Genomic DNA, 26,819 nt, shown 5'->3' on the forward strand with positions numbered 1-26,819 from the left:
GTGGAGTCAGGATGGGAGGAGAGTTACCTGCAAGGAGTCCCTGTGGCTTATGTTAAATATTGAACTCCAGAGAATGATTAAATATTGACACTTTAGAGCCAAGAAAACGTGGCTGACAGGAGTCATGCACAGGATTAAAACCCACAGTAACTTCTGTTTTAATCTCTTTGGGTGCCAGCATGGTTTTGTCTTTGTTTTAAATTCCTGGGCTAAAACCAGGCTTGATGTGGAAAATCATCTGTCCACACTTGTCTGTCCCTTGTAGAAAGTGCAGACTGCCAGAACAGGCAGAGTTTGTGTGTAATCTCTTGTTGGGCTGGACTGGCAACTCCTGGGAGAGTGTTATCAGCACTCAGAGCTCAAATAATTCAGTGTGTACCTGGAGGGTGACAATGCTCTACCTGCCTGAATCAAGTGCTGAATCACAGGGCTGTCACAGTTTACTCATTTCCTGGGGAACTTTGCTTTTCAGCCTGGTGGGAGAGGTCTGCACTTGTGCTGGGGATTGAATACTTGGGAATTTCTGGCTGGTGTCTGTGAGCAGCAGGTTAGTCAGCAAAAAGAATTATTTAGAATCACTTCAGCTGGGTTATTTAATGCCCTGGAAGTTGTCTTGCTTTACTCAGCTCAGCTGGTTCTTGTGACACTGTCTGTGTCCCCCTCCTGCAGATTGTTCTGGTGTTAAAACCCTGCAGTGCTCCTGCCTCTCATCACATGGTTCTCGTATTAAAAATAGATGAAAACATTTCTCCTGAACAGGTTTTGTAAAATCCTGTTTGTGACAAAGCCTTGGGTTTGTTGCTTTCAGGAGGGAAAATGCATTTTCCCTCAATGACAAGTTGTAGCTACTTAAAAGATTTTTTACTTTTTATCCCTAGGATGGGGTAACATGCAGGATTTTTAATTTGTATACGGGATTCAATTGTTTATGTGCATGTGCTAAGTGTAAATTTTATGGGTGATGTAAAATTAATATGACTGCAATAGAACCCTCACGATAGAATATCTCATATAAAGTTTGCTTTGTTGGTTGGATTTTTGTAGGTGTTGGTTGGAGGCAGCTGAGCAGAGCCTGTGTTTTGGGTTATCAGGGCTAACACAATTAACTGATGGAGTTGAAGGTTTTCAGAGATTTTTCTTCGAGTCTTTGGAGCCTTTTTAAAAACATTTTACCTTTTGGAAAGGTGGATGTTAGCTGTGCATTGGCAGCATGATTTGTGTGGCTGATGACAGAATTCTTGAGGTTGGAAAAGCCCTCTGAGGTCATGGAATCCAACCTGTGACTGATCCCCACCTTGTCATCAGCCCAGGGCACTGAGTGCCGTGTCCAGTCGTGTTTTGGATATCTCTAGGGATGGATTTGGATATCTCCAAACCTCCCTGGGCAGCCCCTTCCAATGTTTAACTACCCTTTCCATGAAGAAATTCCTCCTGATGCACAAGTGCATTTTTACATCCCATTCTCCCAGCTGAGCATCTGAAAGGCAAAATCTTTCTGGCTCTTTAGTTCTTACCTGGAGGTGAAGAAGTCGTTTTACCAATGTACCTGAGGAAGTCCTTTAAAGAAATTTTAAAGAGAGAGAAGCAGGATGCAGTGATGCTGTCTGAGCCACACACAGTCACGTTCTCATGTGAGAGAAGAATCAACCAGAGCACAGGCTCTGGTATTCCCAGCCCTAACTCCCAAAACTCATTTTGCTGACCTTGGATAGTGCTATTTTCAGCAGAAATACCCATGATAAATCACCAGGTGTGTCTCTGTGGCTGAGGCTGAGCTGGTGACACCTCTTTGTCACCGATGCCCCCAGCCCAGGTGTACAGGAGGGACTGAGCCCTGTCCTCAGCTCACCCACTTGGTGATGCATCACATATGGCCTCGAAGATTACAGCTGGAAATACACAGCCCAGACGGGTGAATCCAGGACACTGCATCTGCTGCAACTCACAAAATGCTGCTGCAAGATAAAGACGTTCTTCAGTACAGTTTCAGGAGCTGGATTTAACTGCCTAAAGTTAAAACAACAACAACAAAAAAAAAGCCCTTAAGGTTTGTGGCACCCAGTGAGTGACCTGGGGTGAAGAGCACCTTGTGACCTGGAATGACCCAGACCTTGAGCACAGGGCAGCCGTGCTGCAGGAACCTCATCTTGAATGGAATTCTTTGGAAATAATAAATGTTGAGATTAAAATAGTTTCAATTCGGTAAAACAACACTCCTAAGCCTTTAGAAAAGGGGTTTTGGAGCTGCAGAACAGAGCCCCCACAGTGCTGCAGCCAAGTCGGCTTGTTCTGTGTGTGTAAATTAATCTGGAGCTGATCTGTCTGTGAAACTTTTAACACCGAAGCTGCAGCAGTTTAATGCTTGTGCCCAACAAACGCAGCTTTGTGAGCCCGACTGCGTTTTCAGTGCCCTATTCATGCCCCTGCTGGGAATACAATGGTGCTGTGAAACGGGAGCTACAGAGCCCAAACCTGGGCTGGATTTTTGGTGACAAGTACAGTGAGTGAGGTGTTATTTCTCTCAAGAAATCAGACTTTTTCTGGAAGATTTTTAGTTCACAGACCTTGCTATTGTCTCCAAGAAGGAAACCTGATATACAGCTTCACCCAAAGGAAGGAGGAGGGAATCTTTGAAGCTGCATCATCATTTGGCCTCAAACAGAGCAGGGCAATTGTCTAAACTTGTTTCAAATGTAATTTTTGTGCTGCAGATGTAGCTAAGAGTGGTAGGAGGAGTTTAAGGCCGTTGCACAGGTACAGTCTATTTGAGCACACAGCCTTAGAAAAAAAGGTTTAAATGTTGCATTTTGGCTTGCTGAAACCCTGGGACTGAGGATGTTTCAGTTTTAACCCTTGCTAAAACCACTGGGGGGAGTGTGGAATTTCTAGAAGTTGCCAGTTCTCCAGGAAAATCACAGAATCCCGGACTGACTGGAGGTGGAAAGGAACTTAAAGCCCATCCAGTGCCACCCCCTGCTATGGGCAGGGACACCTTCCACTGTCCCAGATCCTTGTCTAACCTGGCCTTGGACAATTCCAGGGATGGAGCTGCCACAGCTCCTCTGGACAACCTGTGCCAGGCCCTCCCCATCCTCACAGGGAGGAATTTCTTCTTTAAGAAAGGTGGAACCAGCTCTAAGTACATAAATGAGTGGTGACAGCATTCCTTACTAAGTGCTGGCCCCATGTTGTGCCCATTTTTTGCCCACAAGTGCACTTAATCCTCATTTTGGGTTTCTCAAATGTGCTGCCTGCCACTCCAGTCACACTTCGAGGGTTTATCTGGAGTTGCAGCAAAAGAACATTTTGGACTTTGAGCAGCACTTCTGCTCTTCATTGTCTCGATGTTGGTGCTGCAGACTCAAGCCCTGCAGACCCAGACTTTGTGTTGTGCTCCTTCAGGGCAGGTTTGAGATGATAAAACCGTGGGGAGACGTTGCCTGTCCTGTGCCTGGACATCAGCAGGGGAGTAGGCAAGAAAGGCCAAGTCATCAGGTCATGTATAGGGGTGACACCTGAAATCCAGATGCATCAGTGATAATAGAATACTTTAATTATTTTTGTTACAATCTTCTTGTCGTGTTTGCTTTGAGTCTGTGTTTTGGGGCTAATGGGAGTACAAGAGGCACCACTAGGATTCCTGTTGGAAACATCAACAGATTTTTTTTTTTTTTTAAAGCGTACAAACTTTTTTTTTTAAATGCACACAAACTGCTTTCCAATTGGAATCTTTTCCTTGCTGCAGCCCAGTGTTTGGAGGCTTTGTTGGGGGAGATGCTGTGCCCTACGTGATCATTTTCCTTAATTTCTCCACTGTAGTAATTATGGTTTTGTTAGACAGTAAATGATTCAGTGCTCTCATTCCATGGGGGAAGGGGAGAGCAGGGATGTTGAAAGAGGAGCATTGTCTGAGCTAGCAGGATTAGCGGGTGTTACCACCTTGCACTCATTGAGCACCAGTGCTTAGAACAGATCATCAGCGCTAATTGCTGAAAAGCAGCCTGGCGTCAGCGGGTGGGGAGCCAGGCTCCCGGGCCTTCTCTTATTTGAATACAGGTGTGACATCCAGGCTGCTCAGGTGTCCTTCCCTGGGCTCCCCTGAGCTTCCTTGGAGTTCTCTGGGCTTCCTTGGAGTTCTCTGGGCTTCCCTGGAGTTCCATGGGTTCCCCTGGAGTTCCCTGAGCTTCTCTGGGCTCCCCTGGCCTTTCCTGGAGTTCCTGAGTTTCCCTGGCCTTCCCTGAGCTGCTCTGGGCTCCCCTGAGTTTACCTGGCCTTCGCTGGAGTTCCCTGAGCTTCCCTGGGCTCCCCTGGAGTTCTCTGGGCTCCCCTGGCCTTTCCTGAGATTCCCTGAGTTTCCCTGGGCTTCTCTGGGCTGCTCTGGGCTTCTTGAGCTTCCCTGAGCTGCTCTGGGCTCCCCTGAGTTTACCTGGCCTTCCTTGGCCTTCCCTGGAGTTCCCTGAGCTCCCCTGGCCTTTCCTGGAGTTCCTGAGCTTCTCTGGGCTCCCCTGGCCTTTCCCGGAGTTCCTGAGATTCCCTGAGTTTCCCTGGGCTTCCTTGAGCTGCTCTGGGCTTCCCTGAGCTTCCCTGGGCTCCTCTGAGTTTACCTGGCCTTCCCTGGGCTCCCCATGGCTCTGTCATTCCAAGCCCATCCTTTCCCTTTGCACTCCCAGTGATCAGAACTTTCCAATTGGATTTGCCCCGTGAGGATGGATTTGCCCCGTGAGGATGGATTTGTCCCGTCAGGATGGATTCTGTATTTTCTGCCCCAAATCGGGAGGATCAGGTGTTGGGGGGGGGGGCTGTGTTCACACCCAGCCCGTCCCACCTGTGCAAGCTGAAAATGGAGCTGTGGCTGCAGCAGAGGTGGCAGGAAGGAAGAAGAGCCTCTTCCTCCAGCACAGCAGCAGCTCAGCTCACTCTCATCTCTCCTCTAAAATCCCTAAAGCTGCTTCCCTTTGAGCTGAACCCCATTTCCTGGGCAGGGCCTCAGCCTGGGGAGGCTCAGCTCAGCTCAGCTCAGCTCGCTGCGGATGTGGATAAATACAGAGCGAACAGAACAGAAATGGGAGGGAGCCAGGAGAGTCTCGACACTGTTTGTGTTTTAATTTCTTCCTCGGGGATGAACAAACACCATTTTATAGCCAAATTATCAGCTCTCATTGGCTTTGCTGGTGTTTCTTTGTGGTGCCCTGTCTTGCATCTGCCTGGAGAAGAGTTCTGGTTCTCAGGGTGGCTTTTGAGCTCTCTGGGAGAATTTAGCACCCAAAGTGTCACAGAGTGTTTTATTTGTGGAAGGGGGTTAATGATTGACAAAGTTTATGTCAGAGGAGTGAATGGTTCCAGTGTTTGCAGCCCTGTTGTCTTGGTGCTCTTCCTGTGGCTGTAATTTATGATATTCCATGAGGAAGTCCACGTTTGTGTCTATATCTTGCAATTTCCATTTCCTGGAGACCAGCAAAAAAGGAATAGGGTGAAAGAAAACTTCTCCCTTAGTGATTCTTTTGTGTCTGTGTCAGTGGATTGGTACCAAATTTGGACTCTGCATGACCAGAAAAGAGATTTTATTAATAAATTCATTCCACCTGTGCCAAAGACACTCTTGTTCCCAAGGCTGACGTGGCAATTTGGTTGTGACAGTTGTGGTTGCAGTAGTCAAATCACCCATGAGGTGACTCTACACCTGCCACCCATGCCTGCACACGAGCTTTTTCCTGAGAGGACAATCCCTGTGGTTTGTTTTTTTTTAATTTCTTTATTTCAGGTAATTGTGGTTTGGTTCACACTGCATGGTGCTCCGGAAAGAATTCGGATTTATCTCCTTCCCCAAACTTTTCAGTCCCTGCTGCCCAGTTCCAGTTCAGCAGGGTTGGTCTCAAAATTGAGGCTTTACATTTTCTAATCCTGTGCAGGATTCAGACTGTCAGTCCGTTTGTCAAAATAATTGTTGATCTATTTTTTTTAATGTTACAACAAAATAAAAATTCAGATGGAATTGGAATTGTGCTGCCAGGGAGTCCCAGGAATCTAACAGCTTTATTTTATTTATTGCTTGAATTTTTCTTCTTGGAACTTTCCTGCTTTTGCCAAATAGCATTAGGGTTTTATATTTTTATTGGCTTATGCTCAGAGAATCCCTTTTACAGCAATAATATCAACCATGTGCACCACATGACAGCTGAGGTTGCAGGTAGTGTTGTGACCTGAGTTAGATTCTGCTCAGTAATATTTCACCTTGGCTTCAGATTTCCAAACGTGAGCTTGGGAACCATTCTGCTTCCATTGCAGTGTGGATGGGTTTGTTTTATTGGTGGGATATTAATGTGGAACAAGTAATTGGAGAGAATTCTCTGTTTCCCAGCATGTGAAACGGAATGGGTTGCTACTACTGCTTAAAGTTCTGATATTTGTTCATAATGCACTTACATTATTTGTAGATATTGTGTTCTTTAGCAGTTCCAACAATTTTCTGTGGCAAATGTTTCATTATATGCAGTGTGTAACCACCGATGTCAGGAGTACAATTAAATCTTGTGCAGAAATCCATCACAGAATAACAAGCTCTGAACAAACCTGGGGGTTGGCTTAGAAGGAGAAATCCCTCCCCTTTCTGTTTTTTTCCTGGAGTGTCCATCCCCTGGCTCCTCGTGCCTCCCAGATGGACATGAGAGCCTAAAGGGTCACCTTGTGGTGGCCCAAAGGGTCACCTTGGCCTTGTCCTGGGGGCCACCAGACCCAGTGTCACTGGCCAGGCAAGGCAGGGATTGTCACTCTGTGCTCTGGGCTGGGACAGCTTCACCTCCAGTCCCACCATATCCAAAAACATCCGAAGCTGTAGGAGAGGGTCCAAAAAAACCCCAAGGGGATGGGGGAAGGTGTGGAGGAGTGGCTGAGGGCTCTGGGTCTGCTCAGCTGGAGAGGAAACTGAGGGGAGACTCATTGGGGGCTGCAGCTCCCATCTCTGCCCCCTGGGACAGGGACAGGACACCAGGGAAGGGCTGGAGCTGGGCCAGGCTGGGATAGCAGGGAAAGGTCCTTCCCCCAGAGGGTGCTGGGCACTGCCCAGGGATGCCCAGGGAATTCGGGCACTGCTCCAGGGATGCCCAGGGTGGGATTTTGGTGTATTTTAGGTATCACTGGATGATTCTGGTGGGTCCCTTCCAGCTCAGGGCATTGCACATTTCTCTGTAAACTGAATTTGGAGGCAGACTGGGCAAAGCTGATGGGTTTTGGAGCTCCTGCAGTCACTCAGTCATCCTTGGGCACATGGGAGCTCAGCTGGACGTGTCCCTGTCCCTGCACGTACCTGTCTGTATGGGCTGAGCATCACCTGAGCCCTGCCTTGCAACCAGGCACTGAAATGCCTGCTTTGTTTGGCATTGCAGTGCGTTGTGGACATTCTCCTTTCCAGCTGCTGGATTTGTTTGGACTTGTTGGGCCCTGACTCAAACCTGGTGTTAGAGGAGTGAGATAAAATTCTGTGTGCAGATGCACACCCTGCCCTGAGCAGCAAGAGTCAGAGGATGAAATCATGGAATGGTTTGGGTTGGAAGAGACCTTAAACCTCATCCAGTGCCACCCCTGCCACGGCAGAGACACCTTCCACTGTCCCAGGCTGCTCCAAGCCCCATCCAACCCGGCCATGGACACTTCCAGGGATCCAGGGGCACCCACAGCTTCCCTGGCACCCTGTGCCAGGGCCTCAGCACCCTCACAGGGAGGAGTTTCTTCCCAATATCTTATCTAAACCTCTGTCAATCTGAAGCCTTTTAAGTCCCACTCCAGCTCTGAAATTCCTGCTCTCGGTGTTTCAAGTGCCACTGGTGTTTGAGTGGAGCCAAGGAATGGAATCCATTCCCTTTCCAGGCATTTCACGAATCACCTTTGGAGCCAAACTGGGCACTTAGCTGGAATGTTTTAGCAGAGATGCTGGTGGTGTTGGGAGCTCAGAGCCTGAAGCCTGTAATCCCCTTTCGTGGTGTGTGGCAGGAGGATCCTGCTCTGAGCAAACCCTGCAACCAGAGCTGAGGCTGTTCCCTCTCAGTTCAGGCTGACAGCAAAGAAAACATCCTGTTTGTGATCACTCACTTCTTGTCATCGTGGAACTGTGGCTTGATTTTTTAGCTTGATACCAAATAATTCTGTTTTTCTTAGTGCTGTGTGTTTGATCTCTCCCCACCTCGGGAGATGGGAGGTTGTAAGTGGCGGGCAGGCTACGAAGAGCCTTGAAACGCTGCAGGGCTGTTTGTTTTAATCCCTCCAAGGTTCCAGTCTTTCTTGTGGTTCTGATGTAATGTGAGAAATTAAAACAAAAGACAGCAGCCAGATGGTGCATCTCCAGGATCAGACAGATTAGGGTTTTTTTTTTTTTTTAAAAAGAGGGAAAAGTTTACAAACGCTTATTCTGGTCTCTAGAGTAATCACTGTAATAATAATCACTCCAGAGGGGATTCTCCCCCTCTGCTCTTGTGAGAGCCCACCTGGAGTCCTCTGTCCAGTCCTGTCCCCACCAGAAGAAGGATGTGGAGCTGTTGGAGCGAGTCCAGAGGAGGCCACAAAGTTGATAAAAGGGACTGGAGCCCCTTATGGAGACAGCTGGGAGAACTGGGAATGTTCAGGTGGAGCAGACAGGGTTGTGTGGAGACTTCACAGCAGCTTCCAGTGTCTGAAAGGGCTGCAGGGAACTGGAGAAGGACAATTCATCAGGAAAAAAAAATTGCTTACATGGGAGAAATTCCTCCCTGTGAGGATGGTGAGACCCTGGCACCTGGGCTGTGCTTGCTGGCCAGGAGTCTGAATTTCTGTCCATCCTTCTTGCCTCGGTTTTTTGGGGAACCTTAAGCAGCTGCTGAAGGGGACTTGCTTTGTTTGCTGTTTGATGAGTTGAAGATGAGGCTCTGAATTTGCACTTCCCCCTTCACGCTTTTGGTTGGGAATTATCCCACTTTGCTTGCCTAAATTGTTTCGTGGTTACAGAATATTTTCATGCACTCCCAGTTTCCCTTTTTAGTTTTTCACTGCTTTGATATTCCATTTAGATAGCTGCTGTGATCCAAGTTATTGCATTTAAATAGTGGATAGTGTAGGTCTCTGATCCCAAGGGAAACTGCAGAAGTTCTGTAATTTGGAGCTTTGAAATCCTAATGTGCTTGGATTTATTGAGTTTCAGGTTTTCTCCAGCTGTGTTCAGGTGAAACCTTCATGGCACTGAAAAAAAAAAACCAAACAAGCAGACCTCAAAATGCAAAATATTAACGGGATTAAATGAGTTTTCTTTGCTTGTTTTTAGGGGACATCACACAGAAGGGGTATGAGAAGAAGAGAGCAAAGCTGCTGGCTCCATATGTCCCACAAACCCAAGGTGGGTCCTTGCTTTGGCTGGAATCAGGATTTTGTGGAGCTTTTGGAAATATTCTTAAAAATGTCAGAACTGCAATGTTGGTCTGTGCTGTGTGCTTCAGCCACCTTAATTCCTCGTTGGAGAAACTTAAGGATTTTTATAATTTGTTGCTTTATTTTCCAGAGTAGCTGAAGTCACATCCTTTGGGTACAATTGTTTCCTTTGGTTCAGAGATGCAGAGCAGCTCAACTGCTTGTCTGTGGGATAATTATATGTAATTGTAAACTGAAGGACGTGGCTGAATGTGTGTTTAATCATTATTTTGGGGCTTACCCAGAATAATTGTTACTGATAATGCTGAGATGTTCAGCCATTAAAAACTGATGTGTCTGGTTCTGATTTGGGGCAGTGACTGGATGTGACAGGGAGTCCTGAACTGGAGTTTAATGAGCCTGGTCTAGTGCCAAAAAAAAAAAAAAAAATTGATAAAGAGTAAAAGCTCAAAGTGCATTTATTGCCCATCAACACCACATGACTGGGGGGAAATGACAGCAGTTCCCTTCAGGCACTTGATGGGGGAACATAAAATTGTCCTGTGTCAACTTCCAGTCTCTCCCACCCCAAAGCACTGCCCAGTTCTGCTCTCCAGCTGGTTCTCAGCTTGGATTTGGTTTATTCATCTCAAGGTGGGGCTCATTCCCTTGTTTGAGGTTGTTTTATCCAGTGTATTCTGCCTGAGCCATGTGCTGAAAGGAGCAAGGCAAGCAAAAAGTGTAATTTAGCCTTCAAAATGGAGATTTTTTGTTACAAACAGCTCTCCAGGTGCTGAGGACTCCCTGGAGCAGGATGTGATGGGAATCTCAGTGAGTTGGTTGCTGCCTATTTATCAAATCTATTTCTGTTAGTTAAAGAAACAAAAAAACTAAAAATCCACATGCCTAATCCTTCTTGATAAGTAGGTATTTGTTGAGCAGGTTTTGCACTCCTCAGGCTAGCATTTGTGCCAGTGGAGATCTCGAGCCTGAGGAGGAAATGGGGAATCCTTGGGTGGTTCAGAGCTCTTGGCAGCCCTGCTTTTGTCCTGAGATGATACAATCCTGGCCCCAACCCTGGCACTGTGTTTGATTTGTCTCAGAAAATGTTTAATTAGGAGAATGAAAAGAACTGTTTGGCAAGACTGGGCTCTGCTGTGTTAATTGTGGGGGCTTTGGAGCTGCCAGTGGAGATGAAGTCCAGGCAGAGGCTTGGGATGATGGAGGTCACCAATTAACCCAGAGGTTTGATTGCCCTTCCAGCCCAGCTCTCCAGCTTTTTATCCATCTCACACTCAGCTGCCCCAGTGTCTGGGAATCTCCTGCTGGAAAAAGCCCCGTGGAAGTCATGCATGAGGGATTCAGAATCAGGTCACCTTGGTAATGAGAAGAAAATTAATTTAGCCCACAACAACAACAACAAACAACAACAACAACAAAATCCTTAGTGCTGGCATTTTGTGCCGTTTCTCTGAGCTCTGGCCTGATGTTGGCTGATGGAATGTCTCCATTTCATGGATGTGAAATGAGAGGGAAGGGAGGGAAGGTGACATGTCAGGGCGTGCCAGCAGGATCATTTGGGAGATTTTTACTGCTCCATCTGTGCTCCATTCACATGGCCTCTGGGAGCTTGCCTCCTTATTCAGGAGTTAAGGCAGCACTGTTAATTACCTAAAGATGCTTTTTTTTTTTTTCTTGATGAAATATCCACTAAGGTCCATCTAGCTGCTAGCTCCTGAAAAGTCTCTGCAATCTGCAGATCCCAAAATCTGAATCCCTAATTCCAGAGAGTTCTCCATGATGGGGATCAGCAGCAAGGACAGCACCTGGAGCTGGGCCAGGTGTCCTGGGTTCTGGGAATGTGTTCAGGCTGCCCTGGAAACCCTGCAGGCTCCAGTTGGTTATTTCCATGTTTTTATGGGTATGTAGCTTGGGGAAAAAAAATAAAAATAATCTTGAAGGAATAGCCAGTCCAGCCCCAGCACTGCTGTTCCATTCTGTTTGCAGAAAGTGGAGTGACAGGTTTGCAGCTGCTTCCTTGTGCATGTGGCACTTGCTCTCCTTGTTATTCATGCAAACATTTATCCTGGTTGATCTTCTAATTGTTCAGTCTCTGAATCTCTAAATCATTGGCCCTTCCCCAAAACACAGGAATCACAAAGCACTCAATTCTCATTAGAAACTAAAGACAGTCAACAAATCCATGGCATCCTTGAAAGCCAATCAAAAAGAATTCATTTTTCATCCCTCTGTCATATTTGTCATGTTTCTGCCAGCAGAAAAGTGCAGCTGTAGCAGGATTATTCCGAAGGGAGCATTAAATAAATCACCTGTCACCTGCCAGGCTTGGCTCACTTGTGCTGCTTTGTTGTGTAACCATCAGTGATTTACACTCTCCTCTCCTCGGTGTCTGAAGGCTTTGTGAGGCCACTGGAACATGTTATTGTGTCAGAGCAAAATATTGAAACAAAGAGCTTGTTCTGTGTGTGTCATGTCACTTACAGCCACCTCTGATCCCTTCCTAACTGGAATGTCATGTTTGCCCTGTGATGCTTTACGAGATTTACAAAAGAGAACTGAATATGAATTTAATAATTCATTTTAAATAGTGTTAAATCAGCTGCTGACATCTAGTGGGTGCCTGAATTCGTAAGTACTCAGTGCTCAGGAAACATGAAGCTTTTCTGTTTGGTCTGTGAAGCTGTGTTGTCTTTGGAACAAAATAAAACTCAGCAGGGTTTGATGAAGGCAAATAAATGCTACAAAGAGGTTAAAGTGGTTATCAATGGAATGTCATCCAGAGTGACAGGAAGGGACACAAATCGATGCTTTTGGATGTGGGTGAGCTGAGATTTTGAATTCATAATCTTGCTCTGGAGCCCAGATCCTGCACCTGAACCACAGAAATTTCTTTTCCTTTTCCGTTCAGCCTTTTGTGCCACTCTCACATTTACACAGGGGATGAGTGTGTTTTGATAAGCAAATACAGGACTCTGATATGTGTTACTATATCCAAAAAACACCAGTGGAAAGGGGGAGTAATTGTTTATCCCCTGATGTGGTTTGAGGATTTCTGGCTAGCAGGAGATCTCCTCTTTAACTACAGATAAAGTTTTTGGCATGGTATTTTAAAGAACCATTAACAATCCACAGCTAAGTGCATTGTTAGTTTGCTCTAACATTCAGTAATATTCCAATAATATTTTGCTTTTTGGGATTTTAGAAGGGACAGGAGATGAATGAAGGAAGATGAGGAATTTAAAAAGTCTTTCTACAAGAGAAATATTGAGCTTTTCCAGCCTCAAGAATTCTGTGATCTCGTGGAGATTCCTGCAGCTGCTTCAGGGGGATTTGCTGTTCTTGTGAGTCCCTGAGCTCAAGGCACTCACTTTTGTTGAGTTTACCTACAACCACACACCTCAAAAGTGGTGGAGCTGGAATGGAAGCCCAGGATTTGTGGTTTTTTCTCCATTTCTCTGATCCTTTGGTAGTTTGTGAGAATTCTGAAGCTGACACAGTTGCTCTTGGATTTTTGCATGACTCCAGGTGACAACCTGGAGGAAATTACAGCTGGGTGACCTCTGGGTTTTAATTTTCAAAACTTCCCTGTGACACACAGATTCATTTTAGAATTGAACCTCCAGTAGCAACAATTCCAAGTTGCTTTTGCTGAATTATATAAAATTATAATGTTTATCAGATTATCTATTTTACTTCCTGTTTTAATGGGGAAAAACAAACTTTTCCTGGATGATAAAGCCACGCACTGGACATGCTGAAAGGCAGAACAACTGGAGGTCTCCTTGTGTTTGTGATTAATGGGAACAGCAAAGGCTCTTGCTGCTGGTTTATTATTGGTTTTCCAGTCAATAACAAGCACTGGGACACTGAGGGACAAAGCAGCTGCTGACATCCACAGCCCTGTCATGGGAGAAGGCAAGAGTGTGCTCTAAAAAAGCTCCTTTTTATTTCCCTTTTTTCCAGGGGTTGATCCAGCATTACAGAAGGAATCCAGACCTCAGATGCCCGTTCCATCTGCAGCTCCAGCCTCAGCCTCATCCTCCTCATCCTCATCCTCATCCAAATTCCACCGAGCTCGCTCAGGGGGAGCCAGGGATGAACGTTATCGATCTGGTAAGGGAGGGGCAGGAGCCCCCTGGATTCCTCTCCAGGAATTAAAATTATCATCACTCAGCCCTGGTGGTTCTCTGTAATGAAACTCCAGACTCTGGGGTGCAACTGCTGAATCAAAACCACTTCTAGTAGGAAAAAAAAACCGAATAATGCCACCCTGATTTTCTGGCTAGATGCAAATTGTTTGGTGTACATTGTTCATAAAATGATTTAAAAAAACCTTCTTTAACCACGTCTGTAGGTGATAACATTCAGTGAGGTGACAGGTAATATCAGTTCCAGGGATTGCTGTGCTCTGAGAGCTTGGAGCAGCAGGAAGGGCTGCCCAGCACCTGCTGAGCTCCTGCTTTGCTTCAGGAGAAGGTGTTGGCATCTAATTTTTTGTTCCCTGGTTTTGTTTTTCACCTTACAATAACAAGAATTAAGTTTTCTTCTCAAATTAAATGTATTAAATCTTCCTTCTCCAGTGACACTGTCATACCCCACCATTTCATGGAGCGTTAGGAGAGCCTGGTTTGGGTTTTGCAAAAGCAGAATTAAAATACATTAATCTGAGAAATGAATGTAGGTGTAGAAATGAATGCTCTCCCTGGTCATAGCTGGTTTTTATGATGTAGATTTCTCCTCATCAGTGATGTGTCTTCCTTCAAAGAGCTCTGGGGGTTGCAGAGGGGTGGAAACCTCCCATCCCAGCCTGTTCCAGTTCCTAATCAGCCTGCATTTACAGGCACAGTTAAACCCCCAAGATTTGCATGGAATCTGCATCCATTTGGGAGCAGAAGGTTTTTCCTAAATCAGACAACTGCCACTTTATAGACCTGAGTTGCACCTGAGGCTGCACACACTGTGTGCATATTTAAATGGTGCACAGGCAGATTTTAGGATAATCTTCAGTCAAGGGGAACAATCTGCCAGGATTGAGATTTCTGTAAAAATTGCCAGAGACACGGGGATATAATGAGTTTAAAGCAGAATTTTCCAGAGTAACAAACCTGGCCCTGCATTCAGCTTGCTAACTTCAGGAACCTCTTGTTTAAAAAAGAGAATAAAAGGTGCTGCTACTCCTTGGCAGAAGAGAGTCTTTGGGCAGGCACTGAAAATGGGATCATGGACAGGCTGGTGTTTGCAGTTTGGGTGTTCTCCTTCCTTTGACACCTTGGAGTGGCTGCCTAGAGCAGAGGCTAGACAAGGTTAAGAGAATAAAGTGGGTATTTATTAAAGGCCTTCATTTATACACCTTGGGCAGTCAGAAGCCTCCAAGGGGCTGCAGCCAAGCTGGATGACAGGCATGAGTTTTTCAGACAATTATAAGTTTGGTCCATTTACATATCAGGGGTTAATTCTCCAATTACAGCTTCAGGTATTGAAGTCATATTCCCCCAAACAATTCACTTTGGTTGATGCTTTTCAGGGCTTGGGGCTGTAGAGTGACCTTGGATCACAGGCCCAGAGGGGTTGTTTTATCTAACTAAAATAGATAGTTAACTAAAGGAGTTATTTACTGAAACGTGACGACTGAAATAACGAAAACGTGAAGACAGTTGAGTAACGCTTCGCACGGAGTTTAGATCCGTGCACGAGCGCAGTAGAGGATTTGAAAAGCAGAAAATGTGAGATGCCAAGGCTTCACCTCGGTGCTGTCGCTGTTGCTGAAGGCAGGTGTGCCCTTCCCTCTCACAGACATCCACACGGAAGCCGTGCAGGCAGCGCTGGCCAAGCACAAGGAGCAGAAGATGGCCCTGCCCATGCCCACCAAGCGCCGCTCCACCTTCGTCCAGTCCCCGGCCGACGCCTGCACTCCCCCAGGTGAGGCTGTGCCAGGGCTGCACCTTCCAAACCTGCAGTGCTGCAGCTCTTCACGCAGCTGCCAGGACCTCTCTCAGGGCCGGGAAGTGAGATCTCTTCCAGGAGTTCTTGAAAGAGCCGCGTAGTGGGATTCTTGGGATGTCCCGCGGCAGGAATTGGTTTTGGATGGTGCTTGTGGATCCAGCTCGGGGTATTCCATGGTTCTGTGGTTCAAAAAGAGCTGAGCAGGTCTGGATTGAGGCCACTTCTTCCCTCAAATGCTGTTTGTGATGGATAACTCACGTCTTGTTTTCACTGCTGTTTGATGCTCAGCACACAAGAGGAGGGTTTGCAGCGATGTTTGTTCTCTCAGGGGTCTGCTGGGATTCCACTCCTTGCAGGATTTCCCTCACCCCTGCCACGTGCTGGCTGCAGCAGAGTCCCTGGATGACACGGTGCATGTGCAGCAGATATCAGTAACCCTCTGTTTTCCAGCAGCTGGATGCACTGACTGACAAATGAGTCCGTGTGATTTTTGGCAGTGATTTCTGTGTTGTGTCCCATTGTGCAGAAGCATCGCAGCCATTTGGATTGACAGAGTCATCCGAATGTTATGAATCCACATCTCCTGGTGAATTCATAGCTCTGAAAGTGCTCTGCTAGCCCATGTCACTCCTCCTCCTCCTCCTCCTCCTCACTTCCTGTTTTATCACACTTCCTTTTTCCCTTCCTTTCTCCGGGGGGCTGATGCATGTTCCTGGTGTCTGCTTGGGTCTCAGCTCTGTGCTCACTTGTCCAGGACTGCAGCACGTCCTGTGCTGGGGGAGTCACACAAATCCAGGTCAGCACTTCCAGCATGGCTGGAGTCAGTCCTTTGCCTCAGCTCATAACTCTGTTCCATTCTGCCAAGTGGGTAGAACGTGGTTTAGTATGATTTACCACTCGAGTGCAGGCAGAAAATCACTTCGAAGAGTTCTAAATTCTAAATTTAAACACCTAAATTTTAGGCCAAAGCCACCTGTCTGTTTGTGTTTAGCACTGTACAACTCAACATCTCAAGAACCGAGTCCTTGAATCATGGTAATGAAATAATTAGTTCACAGTTTTGGGACAGCCGAGGTATCTGTGCTCTGGGACACACAGGAAGCAGTTCCTTGCTGTAGATTTCTGTTTTGTTTTGGGGTTGGGCTTTTTTGTTTGTTTTCTGCAATTGAAAGGGCCCCATTTAGAGCCCCAGACAAAAGCGTTTTCTGCTGTGGCCTTGGCACAGTTGTTTCCTGCCTTTTCTTTGTTCCTGGGACTTTGCAGTTTGACAACGACCCCCCCGACCCCTCACTTTCCAGTTCAGAATGACCAGAGTTAGGCAAAACAGCATCTGGTATTATGGAACGTGAATGGAAAAGTAATGAGAGTTAAGTTCTAGGCTTGGAGACCCCAGGGGAAGGACGTTGTGTGAGGAGGTGAATCAAACAGGGGTTGAGTGCCTTCCCACTGACAACTCCGCTGCTTTAACCTCTGGTCTGGCTGATGTAACAGCCTGTGGAAAACAGATCTTCCTGTGCTGTTGATATGTGATTGGAAAGAGCATGTTCAGTGCCATGTGCTTTTCCCTAAGCAGCTAGATTTTCTTTCTGCTTCCACACAGACACGTCTTCCGCCTCCGAGGACGAGGGCTCGCTCAGGCGCCAGGCTGCTCTCTCTGCTGCATTGCACCAGAGCTTACAGAATGCTGAGTCTTGGATCAACCGATCTGTTCAGGGGTCATCCACATCCTCATCAGCATCCTCTACACTTTCCCATGGAGAAGGCAAAGGGACCAGTGGGTCACTAGCTGATGTTTTTGCCAATACTCGAATAGGTAGGAGCTGGGTCCGAACAGAACCGATCGCTTCGAGTGCAGACCGTGTTGATAAAGCAGAAGGGAAATTCAGAGCAAGAGTTTAGCTGCTGTTGGTGGAACTTGCTAGGATGGTTGGATTTGGAGTTGCACCATCGTGCTGTTGTTTTTCCTGAAGAATTGCAGAAGATTGAGGTGGTTGTAAAAGGGAGAGTGGGGGAGCAGCAGCTTCTGGAAGCAGGGAAGACTCCAGGGACAGTGTGGACAGAGCAGGAGGCACAACTCTCTGTGTCCTGTGTTGCTTTTATGTCTCCAGCTCTTGGGAGCTCCCGTGGGCACAGAGCTGCCCAGTGCAAGTGGCATTTTCATCTGTGTCCTGATGAATCCCTTAGGGGTGTCTGTGCCTGTGGAGTGGGGAAATTCTGTGTTTAACATCCTCATTTTGCTCTGAGCCCTGATGGTTTATTGTTTGTGTTAGATCAGGGAAGGAAAAGAGCCAAATCCAGCTGTGTGTGTGAACAAATGATCCTGTCATTAAAAAACAGAGTTAGAGGAGTAAAGCTTTAGCCCAGCTCTTCCATGACTGTCAGGAATGACCAGAGCATCCAGGTACTGAGGAGATGGAGCAAAATCTACAGATCTGGATACCCCAGGCTCAGTTTTCTGAGGCTCTGAGGTGCTCCTTGCTGCTGATGCTTCTGTATGAAATGGCCAAGTTTGTTTTTGCTCTGTGTATGTTTGTCCTTTTTAGCTGCTGGTGAGGAAATTCCTGCACCATAGGACATTGTCTGTATTTCATGTGCTCTCTGCTTCTGCTTAACTGGGTTGGGGCAAGCAGTGCATAGAAGTGCTGGTGATTTTATCTTTCACTTATTTATCTTTTTATTGCTGTTATATTTTTTTGTTTGTTTGTTTGTTTGTTTATTTGCTGGGATGCAAATTGTTTCTTGAAATGGAAAACTGAGGAGATTGCCCATAAAATGTAGTCAATAGAATTAATGTCACTGAAGCAGAGAGGCTGTTTTTAATTGGAGCATGCAGAAGGCCACATTACCTTTTGCAGTGAATTAAAGGTAACACAGTTTTTTACCTCCAGAATATCTGCTGTCTAATCTAATTAGTGTCTCATGCAAAATAGAAGCTTTGAATCTTTGTCAGAATTCTATTTGCCACGTTCATCCCATGTTAACACCTGGTTTAAATGAAAGGAACTCTCACACAGTTCTGTGCAGCTCTCTCTTGAGTGCAGTAAAAAGTCCTGCAGATGTTTGGGTTGTAGAAATCCACATCCTTTCCAGTGATTTTTAGCAGTTCAGTGCATGAGAAATATCCCTTGCCACTGTGTCTCCAAAGGGATGCAGAAATGGGTTATTTTTTCTCGTTAGAAAAAGGGGAAATCAACACAGAATCAATCACAAAACTCTGCCAGTGGGAATTATTTGGGATTTCAGACTATCTGTAAAACCCAACCCATCGTTTCAGACTGTTGGGTTTTTCCTTTGTAAGCAACAGTTAAGCCAGAATAGAATATTCTTGCCCTATCAGATGATTGAACCTGCTGGGTTGTGTAAAGAAACCCCACATAAGCAAAAAAATCTCTTGTTTAAGAGACATTCCTGCAGGAGAATTCCTGGAGAATTCCTACAGGATGCAATTGCAGCCTCAGCTGAAAGGCAGGACAACTTGAAGAGTTTTTTTTTTTTTTTTGCAACTTGAAGCACAAGTAAGACCCAGCTCACCCTTTTCATTGGATTTATTCTGTAGCTGCTGGCCAAGCTCTGTAACCACCCAGCTGGAAGGGATTGAAACCCAACACAATTTTTGCTGATCTGCTTTGGTCAAATTCCCACGTGTTTTGTTTTCAAAAGCCCTCACTCACAAAAAAAGCTAAATAGTAGAATTCTAGCAAGAGAGATCAGTGCATAGGTGAGGGAGAGATTTGTTCTGGACTTTGGATGTTTCAGAGCTCATGTGAATCTCAAACTTTAAAAAAAATATATTTATCTATTTTTTTTACAGTACTGAAAGTCAAGAGATTGAGCTTCAAGGTTAGAAAGCAAGAACAGGAATTCTATTTTTGCTGAAGCACTTTCCTGACATGGACAAAACCTTGTGCCTTTGGTTTTTGGTTTCCAGAACAGCTGCTGTGCCTCAGAGTTTTTAGCATTAATGAGGGTTCCCATCCATCCAACCCATTCAATCCTTAGGATTGTTGGTAACAGGTGACACTTTGCACATTGGGGAGGGTAATAAAAGGTGTATTTAGCAGCTTTCTTCTTTTTCTAGAAAGTTTCTCAGTCCCCCCAGATGTCACAGCAACTACCTCCACCCCCTCAGCACGGCCAGCAGCCATCGACCTCCCTCCCTCTGGAATTGTCAAGGGGATGCACAAGGGATCCAACCGCTCCAGTCTCATGGACACTGCAGATGGTACGAAACCCTGGGGGCTCCCAGGAGCTGCAGCACAGCTCAGACAGTCCTTAAATCACACAGTTCACTGCTTTAAAATCACACAGTTCACTGCTTTAAAATCACACAGTTCATTGGTTTAAAATCACACAGTTCACTGCTTTAAAATCACACAGTTCATTGCTTTAAAATCACACAGTTCATTGCTTTAAAATCACACAGTTCATTGCTTTAAAATCACACAGTTCACTGCTTTAAAATCACACAGTTCACTGCTTTAAAATCACACAGTTCATTGCTTTAAAATCACACAGTTCACTGCTTTAAAATCACACAGTTCATTGCTTTAAAATCACACAGTTCATTGGTTTAAAATCACACAATCCATTGGTTTAAAATCACACAGTTCACTGCTTTAAAATCACACAGTTCATTGCTTTAAAATCACACAGTTCATTGCTTTAAAATCACACAGTTCATTGCTTTAAAATCACACAGTTCATTGCTTTAAAATCACACAGTTCATTGGTTTAAAATCACACAGTTCATTGCTTTAAAATCACACAGTTCATTGGTTTTAAATCACACAGTTCACTGCTTTAAAATCACACAGTTCATTGGTTTAAAATCACACAATCCATTGGTTTAAAATCACACAGTTCACTGCTTTAAAATCACACAGTTCACTGCTTTAAAATCACACAGTTCACTGCTTTAAAATCACACAGTTCATTGGTTTAAAATCACACAGTTCATTGGTTTTAAATCATACAATCTATTGGCTTTAAATCATACAATTCGTTAGTTTAAAATCACACAATTCATTGGTTTAAAATCATACAATTCATTGGCTTTAAATCATACAATTCATTGGTTTTAAATCACACAATCCATTGGTTTTAAATCACACAATTCATTGGTTTTAAATCACACAATTCATTGGTTTTAAATCACACAATCCATTGGTTTTAAATCACACAATTCATTGGTTTTAAATCACACAATTCCTTGGTCTAAAATCACACAATTCCTTGGTCTAAAATCACACAATTCATTGGTTTAAAATCACACAGTTCATTCTCCCATCTCTGGTTTGCCTCCTTGGAGCTCTTCACAAAATCACAATGGTTTTGGTGTCAGCACGAAGATGTTTTTTGTGTTTCTTCTGTGCTGTAGTTGTGCTGTTTGGGGGGAATTTCTCCATGGATAGGGTGGTCAGGCTTCTAAATGAGTTTATTGGAACTGCCCAGGGAGGTCTGGAGTCCCAAATCCCTGCAGGTGGCCGGGGAATGACTCTCCCAAATCCCAGGGATGTGCCACTCAGTGCTCTGGTTTTTCCCTCCAGGTGTTCCTGTGAGCAGCAGAGTCTCCACAAAAATTCAGCAGCTGCTGAACACCTTGAAAAGACCTAAAAGACCACCCCTGAAAGAATTCTTTGTGGATGATTTTGAAGAAATTGTGGAAGGTAATAGCACAGATAATGTTTTTATGCACATTTGTTAGAATTAGATACTCAGGGAGCTGAGTTCTTTGTGCTGTTGCTCTCAAGGTTGACTCAGATTCAGTGTTTGCAGCAGCCTCCATGAAGTCTGACACAAAATCAGTTAATTCACTGTTCTGAGCTTTGGGGGACCTCCTCAACACTAAACTTCTTTAAAAAAAATCTTTAAATCGATTTTTCAACCCCCTTCGTTTGCTTAGGTTATTTTAATTAATTTCCCAAAGAGAATTGTCCTCACTGGTCATTTCATTCCAGCATTATTTTGTAAGGTTTTCTTTTCTGCAGTTCTGTTTTCCTTTCCTTACTGATGTGTTGAACACCTTTGAACAACATCCTGTGAGGAGATTCTGCTCGTGGTGTCTTGTTTTGTGTGAGACTTCCTAGGAAATGGGATGGAATGGGTTCTTAAATACTTCTCCTCATTTCCTACAGATTTATTTTCAATTTCTTTCAAGCTGAACTGCCAGGTAGACAAATGGGCAAAGACAAGGAATATTATTTTACTTGGATTCTATTAGAGATATTGCAATAGAAAATGGAAATATTGAATTTTTTTTTATTTTTTTTTAGTTCCTCAGCCCGACCCGAACCAGCCCAAGCCCGAGGGTCGCCAGATGACCCCGGTGAAGGGAGAGCCCCTGGGTGTGGTTTGTAATTGGCCTCCTGCCCTGGAAGCAGCTCTGCAACGCTGGGGAACCACCCAGGCCAAATGTCCCTGCCTGACAGCCCTGGATGTGACAGGAAAACCAGTTTATACCCTCACCTATGGTGAGTTGAGCCTCCTTCCCCTGCTCAGCTGCTGCCCAGCACTGCAGACAGCACTCGTGGGTTTGCAGGGGTTGCAAAAAAAACCAAAAAAACCAAAAACCTTCCTGGTTTTTGTGGGTGTTGTAGTGATGGCTTGAGAGGCTGCTTGGAACAGAGGCTGGACAGTGTTAAAGGAATAAAATAGGGGTTTGTTAAAAATCCTTCAAAAATACACCTTGGGCAGTGCAAGAGCCTGGACGTGGCTACACCCAAGATGGACTCCAAGTCATGAATTTTCACATTTTTATAAGATTTGGTCCATTTCCAAATTGGATTTAATTGTCCATTTCCAGTTCCAGGTTATGAAGATCCCAGATTTCTCTCCTCAGTTTGTGTTGTTTGCATTTTTTGGGCCTGAAGCTGCAGCAGTGTCCTTGGTTGTGGGGCTGGAAAAGGATTGTTTTATCTGATTAAACTGCGAGGAGAACTTGCTATATATAAAATTCAGAGTTACATACTAATGCAGAACAGAATCTGGAAAATATGAAAGTTAAAACTCAAGGCATCAGTAGACAGAGCAGTGTAACTCAGGTGGTAAAAAGAGCCAAGGTGAGAGCTGTTCTCTTGTGCTGCCTGATCCAGAGCTCTGCAAATCTCTGTTCTCTGTTTTCCAGGCAAACTGTGGAGCAGGAGTCTCAAGCTGGCCTACACCCTGCTTAATAAACTGGGCACCAAAAACGAGCCTGTGCTCAGACCTGGAGACAGGGTAATGACTTTGGGACTCTGCTTCTCCCTCTGGAGTAAAATGAGGGGTTTGGGGGCTGGAACTTAGCACAGACCCCATAGCGAGACTCTAAGCCCAGGGACAAAAGCAGTTTCTGTTTGGGACAGAAACTGGTGTGATTTTTCAGGAATCCTGACTTCTCTGTGAGCAGCTTCTTGGCTCTGGGTTTTGAGCAAGAGCAAAGGGCTGTGAGGGAAATGCAGGGTTTGATCTCTGTGTCGTGGCTGTGTATGAACCTCCACGTGCCCAGGCACTGTGTGAGCAGCTCAGGCACATTCTGTGGGAGGAAGAGTGTGAAATAACACCCAAGTTTTCTGAATTTTAGTCACTCCAGGTGTGAATTTCGAATTTTGTGGGTTGCAGGTAGCCCTTGTGTATCCCAACAACGACCCTGTGATGTTCATGGTGGCATTTTATGGCTGTCTCCTGGCAGAAGTGATCCCAGTGCCTATAGAGGTACCTCTTACCAGAAAGGTAACGTTGATGGAACTTGGAGGAGTGATTGGGATGGAAACCAAGCCAGGCCATCAGGCTCTGACAGCATTTCACAGCCTCCAGCTGCTGCCTGAGCAGCTCTCAACAAACCTTTGGGAGCCTGGAATGGCATTTTAAAAATGGAAAAACATATTGAGCAGAGCTGTGCTGAGCAGCTGGACATGGTCAATTCTCCTAAATGATGCAGTCTTCACTTCCTTATTGCAAATGATTTATACAGAATAGATTACAGTGTGGATCTGCCCCCTGCTTGATGGGAGGGGGCTCAGTCCAGCCTTGCTGAGCTCTGCCAGGCTCTGATTTTGCTGGAGGTGAAGATGCTCAGCGTTCCTAAAGACTTCAAGGCACTTTTTGTAAATTATTTACTCAGCAAAGTGCTTTCTTTACCCTTTCCAGAATTTTTGCATTATTGCAAAAATATTTGCACTGCTGCTATGTTCCTGCCATGTCAGGAACTGTGTGAAACCATAGGAGGAAACAAAACCAAGAGTCTTATGGCAAACATTATGGCAGGAGAGGTGACAGTGAGCTGGGAGCACTCAGGGACTCCCAGAGCTTTGATTTCATTCTCTGCACTGTCACAGACTGCTATAGCAACCAAATGCAAAATTAAAACTTCTCCAGTATTTGCCTAATCAGTTCCTGAGTGAGCCTCCTCATTTTGTCATTGTGCAACAGAAATTGGCTCCAGGGGATACAGAGGTCTTGTTATCCCAGTGTAATTACATGTTTTGCTTTTTTTTTTTTTTTTGATTCCTCTTTGCAGCATCTGGGTTTCCATTAATGCTGTAGATGGGGATGTGCTCCGTGCCTGGGTGCTGGGCAGGAGCATTTGTTTTCCCTGGATTTCACATCCAGTGCATTTTAATTTTGCCAATGCCACGTTTCATGGGGGTCACAGGATGGTTTGAGTTGGAAGGGACCTTAGGGACCATCCAGTTCCATCCTTTGCCATGGGCAGGGACACCTTCCACCAGCCCGAGCTGATCCACTTGTGATTTTGTGATTGTGTGAGTGTGTGTGGCAATGCCTTGTCTTCTCCTTCTCCTTGCCATTCCTTCCCCCAGCCCCCAGAGCATTGTCAAACCTTGGATTTTGCTAAGGAAAAGCTGATTTTTTGTCACCTTTGAACGGGAGTGACTTTTCCCCTCTTCCCTCAGGATGCTGGTGGGCAGCAGATTGGTTTCCTGCTGGGGAGCTGTGGGATTGCTCTGGCCCTCACCACTGAAGTGTGTCTGAAAGGGCTCCCAAAAACCCAGAATGGAGAAATTGTGCAGTTTAAAGGTGAGCTGGTTATAAATTGGCTTTTTGCTTTCTGGATTTTACTTTTTGCTGCAGCTGAGCCGTCTGAAAGGAGCTGTCAGGACTCTGAAGGCACCTGGGGGGGTAAAGGGGAAACTCCTGATCCCATCACCAAAATATTGGAGGGTTTGTGTTTGTGGTGAGATCCACCCAAGTGTCTGACACTGGGGGTCACAAGGAGCCACCTCAGGTCCCTTCAGTGCCATTTGTCAGGTTCCAAGGCAGTTTTATTCCCCAGCTTTATTTAGGAATGCTGCAGGGATCTTCCCTGAGGAGAGGAAGCACCTTGTTGCCCACTGAACTCCCTGATGAGAAACGAGATGAATTTTGTGGCTGCTAGCTGGGCTTGGCTTGGAATTTTGCTTGTGTAACTGAACTTGGACAAATGATGGGGTTCAGTGTATTCTTGCAGAATATAAATCCCTCAATAAATAAACTGATATTAATGTACCGTTTAATTTTGGCTCCAGGTTGGCCCAGACTCAAATGGGTTGTGACAGATTCAAAATATCTCTCCAAATCTCCCAAGGACTGGCAGCCCAACATCTCAGCAGCAGGAACTGAGCCAGCATATATTGAGGTAAGTGGTGAATGGGGAATAGAAAATACCTTCTGTGAGCTGAATTTAATGTTCTCATCACCAGAGAGAGAGAATAGCTCCACCTCACTCCCTTCAACTTCCCACTTTGCTGCCACTGTTAAACAAACCTTTCACTGTGGGCATCCTGCTGGGAAGCTCATTTTAGGTTTGAATCCCTTTGTGGCCTCGAGCACTGCTTGGAATAAGTTAAAGAATTGTTTTTGTTCCAAAAAGTGAGGGATGGAGACAGCTGAGCTCTGGTTTGGTGTTTGGTAATTCCCATTTTCTGGGAGTTTCTTGAGCCTGCAGCAGTTGGAATTCTCTGTTCTTGCTGGTGATGCTGATTCTGGAAATGCCAGAAGGTAACTTGTAGGGGATTGCAAAGGTTTAAGTGCTGGTTCAGCCATCCTGAAATCACAGATTGGTTTTTCACTTTGTTCCAGGAGCAGGAAGAGATGTCATGAGCAGCAGTGACAGTAAAATAAACACAAACACATTTATTTTTTTCTCCCATCTCCATGGAGATTTTCCATGTGTGCCACCACAATAACCATCAGCTTTAGAGAAAACTTGATTTTCACATGGATTCTGTGGTTTAATTTCCTTCCTGTGTGGCATCCAGAGCCTCCCCTGACTCTTTTCTCTCCCGTGCAGTACAAGACCAGCAAAGAGGGCAGTGTCATGGGTGTCACCGTGTCCCGTGTGGCCATGCTGGCTCACTGCCAGGCCCTGTCTCAGGCCTGCAACTACTCTGAAGGTGAGTGAAGGCACAGAACATCACAGGAATGAAGGGTTGACAACATTATTTTAAGTGGTTGTTACCAATATTTACTTCAAAAACTAAATCACGTTTAAAAGTGCAGGTTGATTCTCCCCCCAGAAGTGAAAATTAGCTGTGATGTTTTTCCATCCAAAGCTGCATCATTTTCACTGCCATGATGAAAAGGAGTGAAAAGTGGGATTTGTGTCCTGTCTGTGAAGTTACTGAGTCTGTTCTGGTGAACCAAAAGAGGAGCAAATGAATGAAAAATGGAGAATTTTCCAACAAGCTCGAGTCCCCTCTCACTGCACCGATGGCCCATAGAAATGTCTTCCAAAATTTCATTGCTGATAGTGTAAATATCCAAAATATATTTATTTTAGTAAATACCAGATCTTCTGAGGCTGGGGCTGTTCTGGTCCTGTGAGGGGTTTTTTTTTGGGTAACCCAGAAATGGAGATTGGAAGGTGCTGGTGCTGTTCCAGAGTTATAATTTATTCTGATCTGCCTTGTAAATCAAGCTAATTCCTCCATCCACGAGTGAAACTATTTATAGAGCTGCAGGTCATGGAGCTTTAAAATGCAAAGTTTGCCTTTCAGAATCCATCACCTGAGCTGCCATCACTTCTGAGAGCCAGGGCTCGAATGATGTTCTGTGGTTCCCCTTCCCTGCCCCGCTGGTGCATAACGAACCTCGGGGCCTTGCTGGACATTTCAGGCTGCAGTGTGATTTCCTTGCAGCCTCCTGCACGTGTTCCTGCTCAGCAATTGCCTGGCAGGGAGCTCTGATGTGGAACACGTGTCAGCAGACAGGGCTGACACATCAGGGACAGCTTCATCCCTGAGCACACGGCGGCAGAAATGATGGGCACTGCTGTGCTGGCACCTGACAACTTCACCTCTCTTTTCCCAGGTGAAACCATAGTGAACGTGTTGGATTTTAAGAAGGATGCAGGGCTGTGGCATGGCATTCTAACGGTGAGCTGAAGCCTTCCAGAACTCTCTGTAATCACAGATTAATGATTAGATGGGGAAAATCGAGATTTTTTTTTTTTTTTGGTAGATTAGGAAAAATTTCTTCTCCTGTAAGGGTGGGGAGGTCCTGGCACAGGTTGC

The 26,819-nt window shown here is 45.4% G+C and overlaps 1 protein-coding gene across 3 annotated transcripts in view; it reads left to right on the plus strand.

Moving 5' to 3' along the window:
• DIP2B (DIP2 acetate--CoA ligase B (putative)) overlaps positions 1-26,819 on the plus strand; it is a 63,458-nt gene that overhangs the window by 17,804 nt on the left and 18,835 nt on the right. The window contains exons 2-14 of one of the 3 annotated variants that reach the window (XM_014892482.2): positions 9,287-9,358; positions 13,354-13,503; positions 15,184-15,309; positions 16,934-17,146; positions 19,412-19,555; positions 20,880-20,999; positions 21,606-21,803; positions 22,457-22,548; positions 22,930-23,022; positions 24,222-24,345; positions 24,834-24,943; positions 25,598-25,700; positions 26,617-26,681. In XM_014892482.2, the coding sequence (XP_014747968.2) occupies positions 9,287-9,358; positions 13,354-13,503; positions 15,184-15,309; positions 16,934-17,146; positions 19,412-19,555; positions 20,880-20,999; positions 21,606-21,803; positions 22,457-22,548; positions 22,930-23,022; positions 24,222-24,345; positions 24,834-24,943; positions 25,598-25,700; positions 26,617-26,681 (1,610 nt within the window). Of the gene's footprint in view, positions 1-9,286; positions 9,359-13,353; positions 13,504-15,183; positions 15,310-16,933; positions 17,147-19,411; positions 19,556-20,879; positions 21,000-21,605; positions 21,804-22,456; positions 22,549-22,929; positions 23,041-24,221; positions 24,346-24,833; positions 24,944-25,597; positions 25,701-26,616; positions 26,682-26,819 lie in introns of all 3 variants that reach the window. The other 2 variants (XM_014892481.2, XM_088180740.1) reach the window with 2 other exon arrangements.

The sequence above is a fragment of the Sturnus vulgaris genome, chromosome 30 (genome assembly GCF_052056855.1).
Source record: "Sturnus vulgaris isolate bStuVul1 chromosome 30, bStuVul1.hap1, whole genome shotgun sequence".
Classification (NCBI taxonomy): domain Eukaryota; kingdom Metazoa; phylum Chordata; class Aves; order Passeriformes; family Sturnidae; genus Sturnus; species Sturnus vulgaris.